This window comes from Schizophyllum commune (assembly GCF_000143185.2).
Source record: "Schizophyllum commune H4-8 unplaced genomic scaffold SCHCOscaffold_10, whole genome shotgun sequence".
Classification (NCBI taxonomy): Eukaryota; Fungi; Basidiomycota; class Agaricomycetes; order Agaricales; family Schizophyllaceae; genus Schizophyllum; species Schizophyllum commune.
Window position 1 is genome coordinate 532,117 of NW_026089547.1, and position 22,066 is coordinate 554,182.

General features: G+C 57.1%; 7 protein-coding genes across 7 annotated transcripts; 1 reads left to right on the top strand and 6 right to left on the bottom strand.

Moving 5' to 3' along the window:
• Window positions 1–96: 96 nt before the first annotated feature.
• Window positions 97–2,068, bottom strand: SCHCODRAFT_02636368 (uncharacterized protein). The gene is made up of 7 exons (XM_050345913.1): window positions 1,777–2,068; window positions 1,453–1,725; window positions 1,361–1,395; window positions 1,059–1,311; window positions 968–1,006; window positions 649–912; window positions 97–596 (listed from the first exon to the last, which is right to left on the bottom strand). Exons 1-7 carry the CDS (start codon window positions 1,837–1,839, stop codon window positions 192–194), a joined length of 1,332 nt encoding a protein of 443 aa, XP_050198428.1. The 5' UTR covers window positions 1,840–2,068; the 3' UTR covers window positions 97–191.
• SCHCODRAFT_085909 (uncharacterized protein) lies at window positions 1,982–3,194 on the bottom strand. Its single transcript, XM_003028698.1, has 4 exons — window positions 3,170–3,194; window positions 3,058–3,120; window positions 2,422–3,006; window positions 1,982–2,373 (listed from the first exon to the last, which is right to left on the bottom strand). Exons 1-4 carry the CDS (start codon window positions 3,181–3,183, stop codon window positions 2,178–2,180), a joined length of 858 nt encoding a protein of 285 aa, XP_003028744.1. The 5' UTR covers window positions 3,184–3,194; the 3' UTR covers window positions 1,982–2,177.
• On the bottom strand, window positions 3,163–6,448 carry SCHCODRAFT_01330447 (uncharacterized protein). The gene is made up of 14 exons (XM_050341456.1): window positions 6,239–6,448; window positions 6,104–6,183; window positions 5,984–6,047; window positions 5,790–5,932; window positions 5,663–5,735; window positions 4,843–5,613; window positions 4,654–4,790; window positions 4,334–4,600; window positions 3,877–4,279; window positions 3,714–3,820; window positions 3,623–3,664; window positions 3,478–3,577; window positions 3,320–3,425; window positions 3,163–3,263 (listed from the first exon to the last, which is right to left on the bottom strand). The coding sequence occupies exons 1-14, from the start codon at window positions 6,333–6,335 to the stop codon at window positions 3,242–3,244; spliced, it is 2,412 nt and encodes an 803-aa protein (XP_050198429.1). The 5' UTR covers window positions 6,336–6,448; the 3' UTR covers window positions 3,163–3,241.
• A 723-nt stretch (window positions 6,449–7,171) lies between these two features.
• SCHCODRAFT_02636375 (uncharacterized protein) lies at window positions 7,172–8,144 on the bottom strand. The gene has a single exon (XM_003028697.2). The coding sequence runs from the start codon at window positions 8,125–8,127 to the stop codon at window positions 7,279–7,281; it is 849 nt and encodes a 282-aa protein (XP_003028743.1). The 5' UTR covers window positions 8,128–8,144; the 3' UTR covers window positions 7,172–7,278.
• Window positions 8,145–8,292: 148 nt separating this feature from the next.
• Window positions 8,293–11,610, top strand: SCHCODRAFT_02587289 (NAD(P)-binding protein). The gene is made up of 7 exons (XM_050343962.1): window positions 8,293–8,717; window positions 8,772–8,961; window positions 9,024–9,462; window positions 9,515–9,607; window positions 9,660–9,778; window positions 10,191–10,266; window positions 10,388–11,610. The coding sequence occupies exons 1-7, from the start codon at window positions 8,603–8,605 to the stop codon at window positions 11,438–11,440; spliced, it is 2,085 nt and encodes a 694-aa protein (XP_050198430.1). The 5' UTR covers window positions 8,293–8,602; the 3' UTR covers window positions 11,441–11,610.
• A 274-nt stretch (window positions 11,611–11,884) lies between these two features.
• Window positions 11,885–13,182, bottom strand: SCHCODRAFT_02636384 (NAD(P)-binding protein). The gene is made up of 5 exons (XM_003028696.3): window positions 13,161–13,182; window positions 12,889–13,067; window positions 12,549–12,835; window positions 12,272–12,479; window positions 11,885–12,197 (listed from the first exon to the last, which is right to left on the bottom strand). Exons 2-5 carry the CDS (start codon window positions 12,980–12,982, stop codon window positions 11,989–11,991), a joined length of 798 nt encoding a protein of 265 aa, XP_003028742.1. The 5' UTR covers window positions 12,983–13,067; window positions 13,161–13,182; the 3' UTR covers window positions 11,885–11,988.
• A 22-nt stretch (window positions 13,183–13,204) lies between these two features.
• Window positions 13,205–21,367, bottom strand: SCHCODRAFT_02636387 (uncharacterized protein). Its single transcript, XM_050345914.1, has 9 exons — window positions 21,200–21,367; window positions 20,260–21,152; window positions 19,733–20,193; window positions 19,554–19,680; window positions 19,366–19,503; window positions 19,116–19,316; window positions 16,616–19,066; window positions 16,411–16,562; window positions 13,205–16,359 (listed from the first exon to the last, which is right to left on the bottom strand). The coding sequence occupies exons 1-9, from the start codon at window positions 21,228–21,230 to the stop codon at window positions 13,440–13,442; spliced, it is 7,374 nt and encodes a 2,457-aa protein (XP_050198431.1). The 5' UTR covers window positions 21,231–21,367; the 3' UTR covers window positions 13,205–13,439.
• Between the last annotated feature and the right edge of the window lie 699 nt (window positions 21,368–22,066).

Here is a 22,066-nt window from a genome sequence, read left to right on the forward strand (position 1 = left end):
AAAGCCAGCCACAAGACTCTAGTCACGTCTTCAAAACTGGCACCGGGTTCCATACGAAGCTTCTCGAGCACAGCTTCTCCATTGCGACGTCAGGGTAGCATTGTTAGATAAACAGAGGCAGTCGACTGTCTCTTCATTGAATTGGGCATCAGGAAAATACAGATACAAGGTCGACTTGATCATATTGTCGCCTAAAATCCGGGCATGCGTGGATTGTTCCCGTCTACGCAGCCTATGGATCCTGCAACGTCGACCCTGAGCTTTCCCGACTCAGAGAATGAGTGGCCGCCATAAAGTTGTCGCTGTTCGGCCCTGTCCCGACGCATGCGCTCGCGCAAAGCCTTGGCCTCCTCGTCACTCGCAGGAATGGACAGCATGCCGGGGGGCGGACGCCAGGTATTGAGGTACGTATCGAAGTACTTGTTCTTCCGGCGCCCGTAGATGTCGACGACGTGTGGTTCTGGGTCGCGCAGCCACGAGGCCCGCAAGGCGGCGAACCTTTCGTGCGCTTCGGCCATGGATATGCGGGTAGATGGAGGGCTGGATCCCATGGCCTGCAATATAGCAAGGAATTTTGGGTCGACCCCGGTCATATCCTGTGCTGACGTGAGCTCTGTGCGACAGCAGAGGATCATGAGGACGACGGACGTAGAATTGTTCTAGGAAGAACCTGGCAGTTTGATATACGTCTGCCGCAAAGGGGTCAAACGATTCCCCAGAGCTGACCTCTGGTGCGCTTGTAGGACGGGTTGCGTAAGTCCTCGGCGGTGCTAAAGAGGAGGGCGCGTCGAGGAATACGCTCTCGCCAAAATCAATAAGGCCATATGAAACCGGGAAGTATTCCACGACGGGGGACAACGACTGATCAACAAAGCCGAAGAAGTTGATCATGATGTTCTCCATCGAGATGTCCTGCACCGTCTACAGTTAACTCTCTACTTTGAGCACCAGGTGCGTAAAGACGTACAAGATGGGCGATGCACTGTGCATGCAAGAATGCCAAGGCCTTGAGAAAGATTATATGAGCGAGCGCGCGAGCCAGCTGAGATCATGCTCACCTCGGTAACCTGTACACAACACTCTATCGCGGTCCGCGGTGTCCTGATCTCTTTCTCAGGGAAGTCCGTCCATCTAGGGAATATAGCGAAGGTATATTGCTGGTGTCTGACGAGATCTACCACGGAAACTGTGCGATTTTGCGGGTGAGCACAAATGTCATGCCGGCTGAGATGTTCGAGTATGCGAAGCTCAGTCAGACCCTTGGGGTCCTGACCGTCAGAGACAAGTTTAATGATGAAGTCGTCGCCCGACCTATCGAACGTTAGCGCAATGAACATGGCATCAAATTGGTGCGACGGACACGTTGGTCGCCGCCCAGAGAGCGCCACTGAAAGGCTGAGATGATAACAGTGAGCATGCCGTCCCACCTTGAGGAACGACCAGTGCGCGTACATAGAAGGGTATCACGTAGCGTCGAGATCCAAGAATGACGTTGCGATCCGGTTCGTCAAACTCAGGCAAAATTTCCGCGATATAATGTGCGGGATACATCATCGTCCAAAAGTTGGTGTCTGACCTAGGCCTCTTGCGCGGCACATAAAGGTCGTAGCCTCGACACTTGAAAACGTCGTTGAGGCATGCCCAAGCGAGGTACGCCGAACTGATGAGACGGGGTTTGTATGAATCCAGCTGCTTCCAAAGTGCTAAAGATTTGGGCAGGAAAGGCTGCGGCGCTATCAACGTCAAGGCTGAGTCCGCAAATTCTTGGGAACGTACCTGGTCCTTCTGGACCTGTGCTTCCAACTGTTCAAGCTCAATGGGATCCAGATCGTGAGTCATACTGCCAGTCATGCCCACGTCGCGGGTACAAGGTGATGATAGCGTAGGTGAGAGGGCTGACAAGCGAGCGGCAGCAAGGGATTCTGCAGGCGGCGCAGGATACTTACTCAATTGTCCTCGAGGTGACGAGTCGTGACTGTGGGAAGAAAGAAATGGCTTGCAACGTGCTGAATTCCATCCGAATATCGTAACTGAGGACGATGCGTGTTATACATTATACAAGAATATCTGGCGGTACAGTGAGAGATCCAAAGATGAAGTGAGGGTATGAAAATCCATAAGAGTACAAAAATCAAAAAGAGGAAGCAACAACATGAGATGCACCCTGATCAGAAGTACTAGACCTTGGCCAACTTAAAGTGCTCATAGAAGGTCGTAGTCACCGTCTTGCTGGGTCCGACCGCAACGGCCTTGATTTGGCAGAGCTCGCGAAAGGCCACGTTCCACGGGAAGCGGGACCAACCGTCACCAACATGATTCGACGAGCGTGACCTCGTCTTCCAATCGTGAACGTACGCATAAGAGGCCGCGAGCCTGCAGACACGATGAGTCGAGGCCTCAGTAAACATGAACACGACTGACCGCCTGATCTGGGCCTCGTCGAATATAACCTTCATCCGCTGCAGGGACGGGCCGGAGGCGAAGTCCTTGGACATCGCACGCAACTGGTCCTGCCTCTCCTCGATACGCCTATCCGTGTCAACGTGCGTTTGCTCTTCGTAGACGCGGTTGACATGCGCAGCGATGGCGCGAAGATCGGGGGCTAGAGCTGGCTGCACTGTCTCTGCGCGCGCCTCCGCATCGTACCATGGCCGTGCGAGGTCCATGTCGGGTGGGATGTTCTGCTGGATGTTGCCGAGGGACAGCGCCTTGAACTTTGCGTCCATCTTGACGCACAAGCTGTCGTACTCCTTCTCGGCGACCTTGACGAGGTACTCCATGACTTCGGTCCTGTGCTTGCGGAAAAACATCGAATCTTCGTTGGCGTCATCAATAACACGGTGAAGGTAGTCAGTTGCGGGATGTGCTGCCTTCGTTCTTCGCCGTGTCTTCGCGAGCTCGCGATACAGTGGGCCGATTTTGTGATGATGGGTAGCTCGGTCGTCTTTCCACGCTGCTTTGTTAAGCTTATAGCCCGTCTTCGCTGCGTCCATGAGGATGTTGAAGCTAAAAACGTATACATGAGTTCCAGCATCAGGGATGAAGCTGTGAGCGTACACGTGAGCCAAGCGCACGGTCCTTGGGTTTGCGTAGCCGCACTTGATGATTGCGTTTTCGTGGCTAAGAACTGCGTAAGAACGAGGAAATAGAGAAAAGTCAGGACACCTACAAGGTCGAATACATGCCAAGCTGGGTCATATCCCGCAGATTACTCAGCAGATACTTCTGTATCTCGACGATCTCAAGGTCTGGATTCTCGGACTCTTTGTGCGCCTTCAAAAATTCCTCAACAGTCAAAGAATCTCGACGAAACTGGTACTTCAGGAGGCTGTCCGGCGGCGTTGCGTACTTGGTGTCAGAGTTCTTGAAGTTATCGACGACCTGCTTGTCCCAGATGACGATACAGGTGTCACCGTCATAATCGCCTACAACGTTTTCTAAGCACTCGACAACACGTACATGATGATGAAGACATACCACCAGCGAGGAGTTCCAAAAGACGCCCAGTTGACGGATGAGCAGATACGACGATAACGTCGACATATCCCGCCAGCTCAGGATGGCTAACAGCGCGAACCTGTAGAGAGTCAGATATGAGCAGGTGGTGAACACCATGTCGTACCTTGCGAACGTCTGAGGGAACCTTACACGGGTTGCGGGTGATCTACACAATATCAGTCGATTGTATCGGAACGAAGAGTCTGAGCACTCACGAGGACGTCACCGACCACGATATCGGTCTCGAGCCCATCATCCGTCTTGAGCGAAGGGCGCGAGCACTTAACGTGAATCTCGTTTGGCCCAAGAACACCACACGGGTCTGCGCGCTTTTCGTCAGCATTGCTACCAATGTAATTCTAACCATCCACAACTGACCAGGCACCACGAACGCGCTCGCACTCTGCGGGACCGTGAACTTGATCTTTGACGTCAGGTAGCGCGCCCGCGACTTGTAAATCTCCTTCAGCTTCTCCCGGCAGATCGAGCTGTTGTCCGGCGTGAAACCCGAGTCGAGGAGCATCATGACGGTCTCCTCCAGCCGGCTAGGAGACCCGGATACGTAGTCGGGCTGCCAAGCGATGGAGTGGCGCTGGAGACCGGCATCAAAACCAAACTCGTCCGGGTCTTCGTCGTCGTCGGCGTCGTCGTCAGCGCGGTCGAAATCGCCGCCGAGGCCACGCGCACGGGCTTCGCCGCTTGCCTCGGTGGCGCGGCGTTGGGTCAGGACCCCTCCGAGGCGCTCGAGAGTCGCCCAGAGCTTGAGCATGCCGTTGGGGCCCTAGTGAAGCGATGTATGAGTCGAAAGACGTTGACTGAGGCACTCATGGCTTACCTCCCAATTGGTGAGGCCCTCCATGACCTCGTTGATGCGAGCCTTGAAAAGATTGGCAAGGACGTGGCGAGGTACGCCGTTGTCCTCCAGGTTACGGATGACCTCCGCCGAGATGGAGACCGACGTCCTCATGCGAGAGGTGCGAAGCAGGTCGATGGTGAGATGCGCGGGATGGCTCGGCTGGTCGCGGATCTTTAATTGCGAAGGCCGATACGTCACTTGAGGGCGGTCAGAGGGAGTGCTATGAGGTTCTTGTAGCAACAGTCCCTGCAAGTGCGACTGTAAGCCTCATGCGATGGAGCCCGAAGTGGTACGCCCACCTTCATACCACCGAGGCGGAACTGGATGGCGGCCGGCACGCCGTCAAGGGCTAGGCTGTGGTAGATCATGACCGGGAGCGTCTTGTTACAAAGGCCGCAGCCGTCAGTAAGGTCCGAGTTGGAACCGTCGGTAGAGACTGTAGAGGTATCAGCAATGCCGTCTTTGGCTCGGCGTAGGGAGCGACGTACTGATGTCCGGCGTCTCGAAGATATCACTTGGGTCGATCCGGGGGCCGGGGACAGAGTTGGAAAGCCCAAGGGCCATACGAGACGCCCACTTGCATAGCAGCTGCTTGTCGCCCGCCCTCAGAGGGTTGTGAAACTCGACGAACTCGCGTAACGACTGCCTCCCGTTGTCGACCGTCTTCAGCATCCGCGGACGCTCCATCGTCTCATTCGTGCACACGAGGAAGACGTTGTCGTCCTTGGCGAAGAAGGCGCGGAAGACGCGGTCCCACAGGACGAACGGCTTCAGGAATAGGTCGAGCATTTCGTGCGAGCGACTCCGGAGCACGTCCATCGCGACCTTGACGCGCAGGAACGCCGTGGAGCCGCAGCGGCGGGCGAAGCGCGTAGACGAGCCCAGCGCCGCGTGGTCGAGCACGATGGTCCAGCCGATGAGCTCGCCCTGCCGGTTGCCCTTCTTGTCTTCCCTCTTCGCCTTGATCCGGAGCGGGAAGACGACCTTGCCGCCGTACCAGCCGGGGCGGACGGTGCTGTTGCCGAGGCCCGCGTCGCGGTCGAGCGCGAGGGTGGCGAGCTCGGTGTCGAGTTCGACCCAGGGGGAGAGGAGGGATCTTTCGTGGGCGAAGGCGGCGTCTGCGGAGGCGTCGTCCTCGGGGAGGTCGAGGAGGGTGCGGGCGGCGCGGTCGGCCGCCTCGGCGTTTGAGCCGCGGAGGAGGGCGAGCTTGTGGCGCTTGAAGTCAGCGTAGGAGGTGATGCGCCCGAGGGAGCGAAGGCCTGGTACCGATGAATATGACGCAACCAATCATGGTCGAGACAGACTTACGAGCCATCTCCCACTTTACGCCGTCCGAAAGGCCATAGTCGTCAATCAGCTTCTGAACGCCCTTGTCCCAGGCCTGCGATGCAATACGCTGAGCGTGGAAGCGCGAACTCATCATCAACTCGCTTACCAGAATGACCGCGTCGTCGTTGATGACCACTGGCGGTGTCGGTTCCACGTCCTGTTCGGTCTTGATCGCCTTTGCTGTGCGCCATAGGGCACGGTCTTCCGAGTCGTCCTTTCTCTTTCGTTTCTTTGCAAGCGGCGAGGGCGCTAGGAGCAAAGTCAGAAACAGTATTCTTGCTATCAGAGCAATCGGCCTACATTGAGAGGGTTCGCGCTTGACGACGGGACTGTTCGTCGATTCGGTCAAGTGGCTGACCGCGGTCTGGCAGGAGTACATCAGCCACTATTCAGAACGCAACCCATAAGCACACAACATACTGAAGAGCCAGAACTATGCGTAGGCGGCGGCGTGAGCACATCGGTCAGGCTGCCATCGTACACTTGCGACGGGATGCGGGCTGAGGCGACTGTGAGCCACATGCGCCCATAGATATGTCGAAGGCGAAAGCTTACTTTCGTAGAAAAACTTGTCGTCGGAGCTCGTACGCTCGATAGATGTCGGCGAAGCGCCAGCGTCCGCACAGGAACGTGTACGAGGTCGGAAAGGCATTGGTACAGAGGAGAGTGTTCAAGAGTTCGGAGTCAGATAGTGGGCGGTGGTTGGGCGTTGTTATACAGAGCGGGGTAAAAGTTCAGCGCAGAGATGGTTCGAGAGGGGAAGTCGGCGAGACTGTCGAAGCGGGGATGTCGCGAGGGTTATTATACAAGAGGTTCCGGGGTTCGCGCGAGGCCCAGTGTTCACAGGTGCAGTGTTCGTGTAGCTCTTCCGTGTCAAGTTATTCAGTAGCGTTTACGGGATGAGGTGTGCCTAGTACAGCGTAAGCGGGAATCCAGCTGCCATCGATGAACGAGGGTACCGTTCGCGAACATCAACGCGGCAGACAAGATGGAAAACAAACATGTGCGCGGTGTCACGTGGTAGATCCGGGAATTCCCGACATGCATGTTGAACTTTGGATGATGGCGCCAGCGATGGGGTAGTAGGCGTAGCAGATCCTGTATGTCCTATTCGACCTCTGGTGTGTACCAGATCTCAAAGAAGAGCTTCTGAGAATATTTGGACGCCAAAAATTGAGCGACGATAATCATGGTTGATGTTGAACTTCGTGTGAACGATGCAATGTTGAAGAAGGTGGGGTCATGGGATTCTCGGTGCTTCCTGCGACGTTGCGCGTCCTTCACCGCAACATTGTATCTTCGCAAGGGACCTTGGCCAGCTTATCTGTCTTCGAGGGTCGCCGTGCACCCGCGATGGCCTCGATAGGCGCCCACCTGACGCGGGGATCGTGCAAGAAGGACTTGGAGGATTGGGCTTGCACATCGAAGAGTTGAACTTGGACATCAGCTAGCCCGTTCTGGAGAGCCCTTCGTTGCTTGCGCCCTTCTGCGGCGTTTGGGTTGAGTTCCGAGTTGAGGTATCAGACGAGTTGGGGTATACGAATCCCCGTACTGATGCGTACGAATCTCCACGTTGAGGTATACAAACGTCCTCTTCAACGCCACGACGAAGCAGAATCATCATACCCGTCCCCATCCTGCGTCCACGGCTCCAGTCTTCGTCCCTTCCAATAGAGCCCAGGTCGTCCCCCCGGTGTCCACATCCCGTCCGTACTTTGGCGCCCGTCGGATAAGTTGCGTTCCCACCGGACCTCGAGTTCGCCTCCGAGCATGCGAGAGAGGGCGTGGTTCATGAGAATGGAGCCCATGATGGTCGTGTCGTCAGTGACGTCGGCGGAGGAGGCAGAAGAGGAAGGTGAGGGTGTTGTGGAATGAGTGGGTGGTAGGTGAAGAAGTAGGAAGGGCACAGTCGAGGACAAGGCGCGTAACATAGTCGACTTCGTGAAGGGCGACTCGGAGATGAAGAGTGCAACGATAGGGTGTCCGTTAGACGAGTCGGTGTCCTCTCCAGTGTCCTCGGACGAGGGAGGTTCGGTGAGGGACAAAGCTGCTTGTCGCGGTGACGCGCCGCGGTATTGGTATAGCACGCCTTCCATCTCGCGCACATAGTTCGGGCCGATTTTCTTCTTCTCCGCTTTGCACTGCGCGAGGACGCGGATTCGTCGCCTTGGGTGAGGCTGCGACTGAACAGCATTTCCAGCCGAGGCATGCTGTGACTGAGCCATATCTAACGAGTGCGGGAGCCACCACCAACCCGTGAGGTCAATGCCACCGTCAGACTTGCCGCCGACGCGGCGGAGGGACATGGACAACCTGGTTCGCGCGACCGCCAGCGAGCGCTGCTCGAATGCGGTCCCCTTTGCGACGGCCGTCTGTGCATTGCGCATAGTCTGCTGCGCGCCGCGTACAGCTGTCGTCGAGAGGCATCTGCTCGAGGTGAGCATGGGAGCTGAAGACAAGCTGGAGATGTATTGTTGTTCGAGTCAGGGAAATTCCGACCCGGGAGCGCGGTTCCGGCACCCGGGCCGCGGTACCGCAAGCACGTGCTCCAAGCTTTTGTGGCGTTAAGCGCGTGCCGGGACTTCGCCTCCAGCTCCTACTTTTCCCTGCATCCTCGTCGGCAAATGTACAAAAGCTATATCCTTGCTATCTGCGCCCTCATTTGTCTGAACGGCGTCTGTTGCCCTGCCCGAGCCTCTATCTTTGATTGTTCGACGATGCCGGGGTGCGTACGCGTCCCCCCGAGGTCATACGCGTCGCCTGAGGCCCACACTGCGGCCGTGCGATGCGCGTAGTCAAGCATGCAGGGCCACGGCCTTCCGCTTTATAATGCGATGGGTATGAGAAAGAAGGCATCACCTCGCCTCTGCAGCATCCCAACTTCTCCTTTCCTCTCACGTTCTACAAGCAAGCTTCACCATGGGCAAGTTGCGCCAATACATCTGCGAGACGTTCCCCGCCAAACCGGACTGGAGCGCCGACAGCGTTCCCGACCTGACTGGGCGGGTGATGGCAGTCACTGGGGCGAATAGCGGTACGTTGTCGCATGAGTCGCGTAGGGAGGGATTGCTCACGACGTCGATTACAGGCGTCGGGAAGGAGGTCACGAAGGTCCTGCTGCAGCGTAACGCGACGGTGTACATGCTCTGTCGCAACAAGGAGAGCACGGAGGCGGTCATCAAGGAATTCAAGGAGCTGACGGGGAAGGAAGCGCGCTTCATCCACCTCGACCTCGCCGACCTGAAGTCCGTGAAGGAGTGCGCGGAAGAGTTCTTGAGGTGCGTTTCCGTTCTTCAAGTAAGGTATATGCGCATATACTCACTTCCTCCGCTTCGCTCAGAACCGAGAAGCAACTCGACGTCCTCTTCGCCAATGGCGGCATCATGATGACGCCCATGGACCGCTTCACCGCGCAGGGCTACGACGCCCAGTTCGGTACAAATGTCCTCGGGCACTACTACCTTGCCAAGCTCCTCCTCCCCCTTCTCCTCTCCACCGCCAAGTCATCTCCAGACAAGCACGCACGCATCATCCACACCTCCTCCATGATGCATTGGGAGGCCGATTCGGTGCACTTCGAGACGCTCACGGACACACCGCAGAGGAAGAAGTACTCGAAGGAGTTTTTATACGGGCAGAGTAAGGTGGGGAACATCTTGCTGAGCAATCAGCTGGCGAAGCGCTACGGGGCGGAGGGGCTGGTGTCGGTGGCGCTGCATCCGGGGCAGCTGAAGACGAACCTGGCGCACGACTTGCCGGGGATTGCGCAGAAGCTTTGGGTGAGTGGGGTGTCGTGGATGATTTGTTAGGGTTTTCTGACGGTTTGTATAGCAATATTCGCCGCACACTTATCCACCGTCTTACGGCGCCTTGACGCTTTTGCGCGCGGGGACGACACCGGAGGGCCTTGAGTGGAATGGCAAGGTAGGCGATGCACTTTTGTCAAGGCAAGGGACGTCACTGAAGTGATTCATAGTATGCTACCGTGTGGGCGCGCCTTGGTGTGACCAGTCCTGTTGCTCAAGACGTTCAGCTTCAGGAGAAGGTCTGGGACTGGTGCGAGGAGCAGGTCAAGAAGTTCGAGGGTTCATCTTCGTAATCTCGTATGCGTTGGGTGCCTTCTCTTTCTGGAGCACTATACCCTGTACTGTACTTGTCGTCCTTGAGGATGTATTACTACGTGTGCCGCCTATGGTCTTGGGAGCCGTCTACTTATTTATTTCGTGTTTGTTGACTCCTCCAATGTTCGCCTTTACTATGCCCTACTCGTCTGTTCCCGCAAAACTCTACGGATAGCTACCGTCCGGAACGGCTTTTCCAGGCCTGGCTGAGGTAAGACGAGGTGTAGCGCCAGCTGAGTAAGAGTTGTGAATCCATTTCGGCAAATGCCGGTATACATCGAAGCTTGATCTGGTCCAAGCGCGTTCCCTTTGTTCTCTCTCACCGCCATCTCTTCATCGTGTTTTGAGCTTTTTAAAGTCGCGAATGGACGAATCTGATGCTCGAGTGAAGAGAACTGGACTGCTCGAAGACCCAACTGGATAGCCATGGAAGGTTCAGAAGTCGTCTTCCAGAACATTCGAGTAAGTAACGGGTCGGGTGCTGACAGAGCAGGTAGCCGTACCCAACTATATAAGCCAAAGGGTGCGAACTGCAGACGCCACACACATATACCCTCAGTTCCTCTACACTCATACCATGCAGCGCATCCCTGCCGAAATCTGGACGCACATCTTCTCCTTCGCCTGCACGGACGACGGCCGTACAGGACGATCTCTCGCTCTCGTCTCGAAGTACATCCACAACACGTCGGCCCCAGTCAGATACCAGTCCATCTCGCTGGTCGGCTATGACGAAATCACCGCCTTCCTCGCCTTCCTCGAGGCCAACCCGCACGTCGTCCGGCGGGTGAAGGACCTCTACATCAGCAGCGCCGACCTGCTGGACACGAAGCGCAACCAGAGCCTCATGGACTGGATCCAGCGCGGCATCGTCATGGTCCCGCCAGAGATCATGGGCATCACCGTCGGCGCGCCCGGACACCCAGGCATGGGCGGCACGATCCTCGACTTCGGCGAGGCGTTCAGCTCGATCAACGTCGCCGCGGCGCGCGCGCAGCAGTACCGCGAGGACAAGTCGAAGGCGATGATGAAGCTCCTCAAGCTCCTCGCGCCCTCGCTCGAGCGCCTCAGCGTGCACTCGGAGCACGGCGAGGTCCCGTTCCCGCTCCCCTACACCTTCCCGCGCCTCGTCGAGCTCGACGTGCACCACGCGCCCATCCTCCTCCCGCCGCCCGCGGACCTCGCGCTCCCGCCGGAGACGTTCTACCCCGCGCTCGAGCGCCTGCACATCTCGGGCGTCGCGCACCTCCCGCACGGGTTCTTCGGGCCGAAGGGGATCCCGAAGATCGCGCCGCGGCTGACGCACCTGCGCCTGTCGCTCGCGCAGTGCAACCCGTTCACGATGGGCGCGGACTCGGAGCTGGCGGACGCGCCCGAGCGGCTGCCTGCGACGGTGCAGTGCTTCATCGTCGAGCCGCCCCCCGCGCCCCCCGCGCCGGCGGGCATGGACCACCATCCCATTTATCGCACGCAGCTGGAGGCGTGGAGGAAGGCCGCCGAGCATGACTCGCGCTTCCACGTTCTGGAGCCGCACGTTCCTGCCTCGAAGCACAGACGGGGCGAGAAGGAGTGTCTGCGTCGAGAGGCCGAATGGCTAGACAGGGGTGCAGCAGGTCTGGGTTGTTGGTTGGACTGACTATAAGATTGTTGGTCGCACTGACTATCAGGACGGACGCTTGCTACCTTACTGTTCCATACTAATCATCGCGCATGTTTTCACGCTATCGTGTTGTTGTTTATCTATTGACCACTGTACTGTATACTAGTAGCTCAACTCAGAATGCATTTTGTTATGATAAAGCGGCCATCCAGAGTGTTCATCTCCAGAAGTTCCAGGTGAAGAGACTCAATGATATTACTGATATAGCGACTCGGAAGACATCTCACCTTTGCGCTGTGGTGGACGAGGCACTCGTAGGCAACTCGTAGGTGCCTGTTCCAAGGACCCAAGCTGAAGAAAAACGGGCCTAGTCGAGAGTGACAGTATGCGTGACGTCACAGTTCAACTTTATATAATCGGGCACTCAAATCCTGAGTGCGAGCTCTTGATACTGTCTCACTGAACGAGCGTGAAAGAGACTATTGAGAGAAGGATTTTCAGATAGGAATCTTTTTCTTTAGTACAGTATCAGGTGTTCAGGCTGGTTCCCGACCATCAGCGAAGCCACCGTATTGCTACCAACCCTACTTTCCGAGGCCGGTAACGTCCACGAACTGCCCTCCGTGCGTCTCCCTCGTCGCAACATTGATTTGCTCGAGGATTCCGCCAGCACTCTCTTCTGGCGTGATAGCAGGGAAGGCGTCCCTCATGGCTCGTTGCTCTTGGGTGTCATCTCGAGACGCCGCTTGCGCCATGTCAGTGAGGACGCGGCCGGGACTGATGGGGAATATAACTGCGTACGCCGTTAGCGAGGGTTCTCCGCGAGCGAGGAACGGTGAGGAAAATTGAGACAAACGGCGTACTGACCCATGTCAGGGAAGTCATGGTGCAACTTGCGCATCACCCAGTTGACGGCGGCCTTTGAGGCGCCATATGCGTAGACGTTCAGTGCCATCTGACCTGCTAGGGCGATGCTACCCAACGCGGAGGAGATGGTCACGAATTTGGGCATCTGGCTCTCTCGGAGAAGCGGGTAGGTAACCTGGAAGAGGACGAGGGGGCCGTTGGTGTTGATCTGCAGATAGTCAAGTGAGCCGCGATGTGGATGATATGGGGTCAAGACCAAGCAAACAGTTTGCCATACCTCGAAATGCCTGACCATCTGTTCGGTCGGTACCTCGAGCGCCGTTTCGTAGGAGTCGCCGATGCCGGCGTTTGCTATAACGACGTCGAGACGTCCTGCCACCCGCTTGATTTCTTCGATGGCTGCTTTGTTGTTCTCCTTGTCCGCGGAGACGATCTTGATGACATGGACGCGTCCGGAATGGGCGTTGGCAAGCGCGTGGAGGTCGGTAGAGCGAGTAGGATCGCGAGCACCGGCGAAGACGACAACGTCAGGACGGGGGGCAAGGGCAGTGACGATTGCAAGTCCTGGAAGTGAAGGGTTAGCCACAGACATCGCACTGCCTATCGTGAACACATACCAATGCCGCGGTTCCCTCCGGTGACAAGGTAGACGGTGGGAGCCATGCCGATCCTGCCTTCCAATTCGTAGGGGGAAGCTCTTGAATGCGGCATCTACTGCTGTCCGTTCCTTACGCTTTTGTACTTCTCCACCTCGGCAACCATTCGCCCGCGCCGTCATCGAGGATGAGGGTATTGCCTGGACATACGGATACATTAGTAAAGCACCGAGGATTCGGAAGACGGAGCCTGTCAGTAGCACGATGCTGCAAGACCTAGGTAAAGCACCGACCTCGTGATACCTTACCAAGGTAGTCACACCATGCGATTCAGCAAGGCGCAGAGAAGAGAGCTGACTTCATGGCCCAATGTCACATTCAGAGGTCGGAGAGGGAAGGAGAGAACGTAGATGTCATAAGAAGATCCCAATGTCCACCAATAGAGAGGTCATAAAGTAAGCTAAAGAGCCAACGTCGATGGTGCGTGAAAGGTAGCTATAGGTAGCGAAGATAGTGTACAAGGGGAAATAAGCGCCCTGAGAAAGCAATGCGAAAGCTATATCTACTCGATCTTAGTGATACCTCGCATCGTGCCCGCGATAGACGGACTGCGAGTCGAAAACAAACAGATCCTCCTCTTCACTCTCGTCTGAGTACTCATCCGAATCTTCGTCCTCCTCGTCCGCGTCCGTCGAGCTCCCGTTGCCCACCCGGAATACGTCCAAGAATGGCGTCTGCGGCGCGTCCGACACCGTCTCCGCAGCCGTCGACTTCGCCAGGATTGCCGCCACCCTCGCCTCCAGTCGCCGATTCGGCCCCGTCGAGTATATCGCAGGCGTAGGTCTCCGTCGCTTGGCCGTATCGTTGTCCTGGAAGAACGTCGTGAGCTCGTGCAGGTTCTGTACGAGGTCATTCAGGTCGTCCTCCGACTGGTCCCGACGGTGCGTGAGCGAGATCGGCGACATCGCGAGCACTTCGACCTCGGGCTGGAAGCTGATCTGCGAGGGCCGTGTGTGGATCTGGCAAGTATCGAATACGGCCATGACGTTCGCGCGGCAAGCTTCGCGGACGGAGTCCGCCTTCGCGATGCACCAGCCAGACTCGTCGGGCACGCCGAAGACGGTGGTGACAGTGTCGGCATTCTTCATGAGCGAGCCGGCGTGCATGCTCATGCGCAGGACGTGCTTGGCCGCCGGGCCGCCACCCGACATGACGATCGGCTCCTCCAAGACGTCCAACGCTTGCAGCGCGAGGTCCGTCTCCAACAACCGCAGCAGCGGCATGAGTAGCTCTGACCCCAAAAGCTCGACCGGCCCACGCGTCTCGCGCTGCTGGAACAGCATCTTCAGCAGCTGCATTGCCTGTACCCGAAGCCATGACTGGCGGTTAAGCACCAAGCTGAGCAAGGCCGTGACAGTTTCCGTCCAGTACCGTTGGCCGTAATGTTCGCGCAAGCTCAAGGCCGACTGCCGCAAGAAGTCGTCTCTCGTCCTGAAGTGTCCTCTGGCGAAGGACACCATGATCCGCGAGATGCTTTGTCGTCCCTCCTGCGTCGCGAGTTCGCTGATGTTCTCCGCGAACTCAGCGAGTTGCGGCTTAGGCGCCTCCTTCGACATGGCCTCCAAGCACCAGGGCAGGGCCACCGTGTAGAGTTCGCGTAAGCGGTCCTCCGTTGTGTCAATGAGACGCCCATCCCTAAACTTCGCAAGCTGCTGAAGGACCTTCATCGTAGCCTCCGACGTGTTCGCCGACCGGAGGCCTTTCATCAACGGGCTCTGTAGCGAGGTCGACCCCTTCCACTCCACCGGTCGCTGTGACAGCAGATGATCGATCGTGTTCTGGTCGTCCAAGTCGACGCGTCGTATGAGCGTATGCAGAAGCTCGAGAATCTGGGAGAACTCCTGCTCCACCGTCGTCGATAACCCGGCGCACGCGAACCAAAACAACTGAGGTACGATGCTCGCGTCCAGCTCGCCCAAGGTTGCGATGGTGTTGATCGTCGAGATGACCTCGGAGGTGAAGGCATGCATGTTCTCGTCGGAAGAAGAGATCGTGTTGGTCAGACGCCCGAGCAGGATGGCGAAGTCGTTCTTCTTCACCCGCGGTGTCAACGCACGGAAAAGCTGCAAGGACCGGAACGCTATGCCACGAATCGAGCAGGCCGTGCCCCAGGTGAGTGCCAACGATCCCCATCTCTCCGACAAATCAGGGCAAAGAGGCGCGAGTATGCCCAGAACCTCCCCGCAAAGCCACTTCATCTTGGGTTCTACCTCGGCTGCTGTTTCGTCCTCCCGCCAACACTTGAGCTCGACCTCCTTTTCCAGGCGCGTCACAATGGCTTTGAGAGTCTGTCGGCCAGGATTGAGCGCCTGGTCCGGGAGCTCGTCGTATCCAGGTATCCACGAGCGGAGTATCTGGAAGAGCATGCGCGTGGCTCGCTGTCGAATGGAGGAGTTGCGATGGTCCATGTGTATGAAGAGGGCCTGTAGGAGCACCGGAAGCTGGGCTTGAAGTTCCCAATAACGCTGAAGGGCGACGTCGGAGAGATATAGCCATGCATACTGCGCCGAGCCCAACTGCAACCTGGGATGATCCTCCCCGAAGATTGCGTCCAGATCCGACCACAACTCCATGTCGTGCGCGTTGGGAAACTCCAGCTTATGCTCGATAGTGGGCAACATACGTGCCGGCTCGATGACAGAAGCCAGATCTTCGAAGATCTGACGCCCGGATGAGGTTTGGCATAGCGATGCTACGATGGTCGCCGCGCACTCCATGAACGGCGCGCTGCCCACCTTCGGGGATTGCTCGAGTAGAAATCGGACCGTCGCATGCCCGTTGGCCTGATTTGGGGGCTCTACGAGTTTCGTCCAGATCGAGAGCACCTGCTCCGAGTGCGTCTGACTGAAATGCTTGGTGAGGGCAAGCATATGATACATCGCTGTCTGCCCTGCACGCGACAGCCCTGACTTGTCCTCCGTCATAAGCTCGATGTTCGGTACCCAGTTCTCGAGGCTTTGCAGCAAGAGAATGGGCGTGTTGACGACGGTGGGCGAGGACGGGAACAGTGGAAGCCAAAGCGCAAGAGTGCTGAGCATGTTCGGCGCTTCATGGAGGTGTTCGGCGGCAAGGAGCTGTGAGATCTGGTGATGGGCGCGCACATAGGTCGTGGCCGCTAAGCTGCTGATCGAGGGCTCGAATTGCGACATCGACATGGTGCCTCCAGTTTGGTGGTGAACAGCTTCAAGCATGTCGAACGCCAGTCGACGGACGTTCAGGCTTTTGTGGCATAGATTCGACAGTCCTAGCCAGACCACTTGAGCGAATGAAAAGCCGTGGTTGACAGTGGTCGTAACAATGTCATCGACAACCTCGAAGAATCTGCCATAGCTGGTCGCGGGCTCGTCCGAAGCTACAATGGCACGACGTAGGGCCTCCTCGAACAGCTCCGTATCTGCTTGCGGGCAGGTCAATAAGGATCGAAGGGCTTTCCTGTGTATTTGTCAGTCAAGGCACTAGAGAGGTATAGTTCATAGCACGCACTTGCCACGATTCTGGGTTGGGACGTGTCCAGACGTCAGAATCGCGCTCAGTCGCTCGAGGACGTTCATAGGGGTCAATGCCTTGAGATGCTCGGGAGGGGGCTTGTCTGTCGGAGATCCAGAGGACATATCGGGTGGATAAAGTGCTTTTTGCTGCGCCAATGATTAGCCACGAAGTGCAGAAAAGATGACGGGAGAACACATACGCAAAGCACGGCCATGGCACCCACAGCAGCATATGAAAGCTGGGAGGTCTCCTGCTGAAACTCCTCTTGCTGTCTAGTGGACGCGGCAGCCCGCTGCATGAGGATGAGGCGCTGCCTGACAGCCTCAGATTGGGGACCAAATTGGCACCATTCTTCGCATAGCCGGTATAACGACAGGTGCATGTGCGAAGGAATGAAGCGGTCCGTGTCCTTCAACGACGCTAGGCCATCGAAGACACGCTCTAGCGTACCGCAGAAATATCGTCGCAGACGTTGAAGGGTATGATTGTCGCGGGCATCGAGAGAGGTGAGGAAGGTTTGGGTGTTGCGAATGAACTTGAGAACGTGTGCGAGCACCGCTTGCTTGCCCGCAGCACGCTGGTGCTGCACAAACGGGGCCGTGAGGTAGTAGATGTGGGCAACTGCAGAGTGAAGGCGTTCCTGACGCCGTACACGCTCGTTGATGAGACCAGTGTTTGGCTTGTAGCGAGAGTCATCGTGAAATTGTCGTGCCGTGGTGGGATGCAGGTTAGATTCAAGGACCAGCGTTGGTGCCTTGGCACGGGGGTCGTCGTAGAATTGGCGTCCAGCGAGGAGACTAAGGTCTTCCAAGAGCTGCGGATAGGCGTTTGACGGGAATGAACTGATGCAGACAACAGCTGCGTCTCGGAAGAGGGTGTATTCCGAGTCCAGGAAAGGTGTAAGATATCGGAAGAGACCACGAGTGGTGGAGAGGCGCTCGCGCTCGAAGTTGGCATCTGACGGGGCTCGCGAGTGTTCTCGCCCAAGCTGTGTAAGCGCCGGACGCGAAGACTCGGAGAGTTTCGCCGTGGAGGAGAGGATCTTGACCCATAGACTCCACTGATCGATGATGTCCCTGTTCTCCTTCACCAACTTTGAGCCATCTTTCTCGGTTGAGTGCATCGTTCGTGACGAGATGCCCATGGGGCGGCTGCTCAACCCGGCTAGTTGCGATATCGTGGGATGGTACTTCGAAGCCGCAGCCGCGATACTCTCGCGCAGGGTCGACGGCAGCGGATGCGCCGAGTCCATGGCCTGTTGCAAGAACGCGGGGAAGATGAATCGCCATAACTTGCGATCCTTGTCGTTGCTGCTATCCGCAATACGCAGGAGCACGTCTGGCTTCTTCGACTCGCACCACTGCTCTAGCCGCGCTAGCTCGGGCTTGTCTAACAAGTCGTCAAAGCCCGTGAAGTACGTCTTGCCGATTGTGATACGCCCGTGAAAGAGCTCGACGTAGTGCATGGCGGTCTGCGGACCCTCTTCTGGACCCGGAGGCGTAGGATAGAAGTGGTTGACAAGTAGCCCCAGCAAGCGCATGATCTTCACACCCGCTGAGTGTACCGGGCCTGTATCGTGCGAGAGCAGGAACAAAGCGGCTGCCTCCACCTCCGGACCGCGCGACGTTAGCAACTTCTGCTCGTCCTTCATCGAGTTCCTCGGACGCTGCAGGAACGAGCGGATCCAGAGATCCACGACGTCGACCCAGAGACGCAACAAAGCAGATTCCAGCGTGAGCTTCGTGCCCGTGTCCTGCGCAATCCGCGACGGGTGGAACAGGAAGATCCAGAAGCGCGAGAGCAGCATCGACGCGTGCCCGTCGTCCTCCATGAATCGCTTGAGCGCAGCGACGGCCACCTCCGCGAGCAAGGGCTCGACGTGCACGGCACCCCGCAGCAGCATGTCAATCGCGTCGCTGACAGCGATGGACTCGTCCAGCAACCGCGGCCATGCTTGGAAGCACGTCTGCAAGATGCTGATGTACGACACGAGGTTCATTGGGTAGGCGACACTGCCGCCCTCCGGGTTGCGGCGGACGACGTAGTTGTGCGGCTCCTCGTACGCAGGGTGCAACCTCGAGTATGTCCACTGCTCGTCAAATACAGACATGCTCCCGACGGTCTTGCTGCACGCGAGGGCGATGGTCGCAAGCGTCGATCCAGTGCGCTCGACCAGCTTCATGACAGCTGGCTTCTCAGTCAGCTTAGGAGGCAGGAAGTTCGCGTTGGTCGGGTAGTCATCCCACGAGGGATACGCAGTGAAGTCGACACTGGATGGCCAGACCGGGTGCTTCGAATCCCGCTCGTACACGTTCAGCGACAAGAGGACCGCCTGCACCGCAATCGCCGTCCGCTCGGGGGCGACATTCGTCCCGAAGTGTCCCGCTTTGATGCTCGATTCCTGCATCAGCTCCAAGCAAAAGTCGCTGCCGTAGTCGAAGTGCCGCGAGAGGATGAAGTGAACGATGTAGATGAAGGGCTCCAGGTGCTCGTCGTGCGGGTAGATGCCAGCGCCCTTCGGCGGGAAGAAATACTTCAGTATGCCATCCAGCTTCGTTGTGGTCGTCGACAGTGGCTCCTGACAGCGATACAAATAGGTCCAGACCAACCGCAGAACACCGTTCATGACTGGTATCCGATTGGACTTTTCCTGGGGCAAAGTCAGCAGTGTGAGATGTCTAGCCACCGACAGGACGAACCTTGACTTTCGAGAGAATTGTCTCGAAGCAGGACGAGAAGTTCTTTCGAAAGTAGTCTTGAGGCGCCGCGCATAAGCTGGTGACGACGAGTGGATACGCCACGCCCCAGTATCGTGGTTTTGTCGCCATGTCGCGGGCTTTAGGGTAGATCATCTCCATCGCCTGAGCCCAGTCGGGCACATTCGTCTCCTCTTGAGCGGTCTGAAGTGCAATTAGCACTGACGCGCGTCCAGCGATCACATGATCCTACCTTTACGATGGGGTGCAATATGTGAACGAGCGCTTCCGCGAACGTACTCTTGAGCCGCAACCCGTGCGTGTTCCCAAACGCCTTCGCGACAGAGACGAAGAACTCCGCGCCCTCTTCGAAGTCCTCTGGAGGAAACACCTGTGCTCGATAGTCAGCTACGTCGGAGCAAAAATGAAGGGGAAGCCGACCTTGATCTGGATATACCGCATTGCCCTTATGACATTGTCGAACTTCGAGTCGACCTCCTTCGGTATGACCTGACCTTGGATGATAGGCCCCAGCTCCGCCACGAATCTGTCTGTCACGCTGACGAACCTGCGCAAGTCGTCAGTCACCTCAGTATCCCAAGAACTAATGATAGACTTACTTCGCCTTCGCTATATGCCCCAACAAAGTCGCATACAGGTCCGCATTCGTTCGATGGTTCGGCGACTGCTTGGTATCCGGCTTCTTGAATTGCTCAAAGATCATCTCCGACAACATATAGCCCATATTTTCGCTCAGCGCATCCTTCGCCACCGATATTGCTTGCAGAACCGCGATGAGGGATCGGCACATGATGTAGATAGACGCGAGCGACTTCCGCTCGTTCAGCAAGCCGGGCACGTCGCTCATGCGGATGATGCGCGAGGCCACAGGCGGCTGGCTGATGTGAAACTTAATGATGTCCGACCCGACATTCTCGTTCTGACTGCGGCGCCAGCGCAGTATGGAGTCGATGACAGCTTTGGTGTGCTTGAACGCGATCTTGCCGAGGGACTGAAGCGTGTCGTCGAACGCGGAGTCGGTCCCTGGACCCATGAATTCGGGGAGTAATGGATCCTGATCCTGTGGACGATGGTGAACGAGATGAAGCGAGGGAAAGGAGCAGTGTCATTCTAGGATTGCACGCACCAGTGGCTGTCGCAGGAACTCATCTATCTTCCCCTCCGCCGACGCCGCGAAGCTGATGAAGACTGCATGCAGCGCGTAGTCCGCCGGCGTTTTCGGATTCATGATGACCTTGTCCTCATCGAAGTCTGGCGTTTCGCTGCGACTGACTTGCCCAAACGCATGAGGGACGCGAGGGACGGGCGGCGGTGAGTGATGGATAGTAGCGCCGTGCCCATCGCTGCCTTGATCAGATGCGTGGAAGATTGAGCCTGAGTGCGAGTGCTGAGAGCGCGCGTAACCGTGGCCTTTCCTGAGCGAGGGTGTTCCTCGGTGCTTGGTTTCCATCGAGGCTGGCGTGCCCGGCCTGGCTGTCTTCGTGAGGGAGGACGTGGACCGGTTATACGCGCTTTTCATGACATGGCTTTGGTAGTCGATGGAGGGGACCGGTGGGGGCTCGCTGCTCTTCCCGCTCTTGAACGCATTTCGAAGGGAGGCGAAGGACGGCTTCTTCGTGAAGGGCGATGCAGACGTCGCGGCCGTCGTCACAGAGGACTGTGATGAGTGGCCGAACGGCGTCGTCTTCCCGGTGTAGCGGCTAGAGGCGGTCGCGGAGCTGACAGAGTCGATCGACGCGACGGAGTCCCCTCGCCCGTGCGATTGGAAGTACCCGCGCTCGTTGCGGTCGGGTATGGCCATGGGCGTCGCCGACGTTGGCGAGTCCAGCCCTGAGCCGCCGAAGGCGGCGCCACCGCCAGCGTTGCTGCTGAAGCTCCCTCCCGCATTACCGAATCCAGATCCAGAGCCAAACCCAGCGCCCGAACTCCCAAAGCCTGAGCCAGCAGCTGCGCTTCCAAAGCCAGTTGCATGGCGCCCGAAGGGTGTTGAGGAGGCACCAAAGTCGGAGTCCTCAAGGTCTGCATATCGTGAGCCGCGTACTGGATTAAAGAGCGCGTTCACGCACCTGGGATGGTGATTTGGAAATCGGTGCTCATCGTGCGCGCACTCCAGCGACCAGTGAACGAATGGAGAGAAAAAGAGGGATAAGAGTCACGGCGCCAGCGTCGCCAGTGTCTCTTGCAACTGTGGAAGAGGATACGACAGAAATGGCGTGGGCACTTGACGGGAGGTGATAAAAGTGAAGTTGCACAGCCACCTACTACGCAACCCTTTATTGACCGAAACAGGAAGGTATTGTTCTCTTCGCCTCGAAGTCCGAACTATGAATTATCGCATGCTCACACTTGCAACCTTCAGACTCAAACTTGGCGATTTGAAAGAACGACAGGTTGTTATATTTCTAAAGAATGTACAAGAGCCGCTGCCCATTGCAAGTCGGATCGGCACGTACAAATACAATGGGTAGGGCAGTGTAAGCATTGTGTCTAGGTGGCATAAAAAGTCATTGTACGCAGCCCAAAAACCCGGGCGGGTCAGCGCGCACCGGGGGCGTACGTGTGTCTAGGTAAGTGTTCGGAGCGGGTCCATTCGCGCACCGTGGTATGTAGATAGGGAGAAAGGATGATACGAGGGGGAAATATATGGTGCGGGGAGGCTACAGCAAGCGACGAACGACGACGGGAGACAGAGACGATGCAAGGGGGCCAGGGGGAAACAGACGATGCAACGAAACGGTACCAGTAGATGATGAAAGGCCGGGAAAATAACACATAGTCCCTCAGAAGCCCAAGATCAGAATGTAGTGTAGACGTCGATGTGCGCGCGGATGAGACGGATGCAGAAGATGGTTTGCGTGTGGTTGGTGTGTGATGTGTGAGGATCGTGAACCCGGAAACCCAAGTGGTGAAGCAAGAAGAGGACGCCCGAAAGC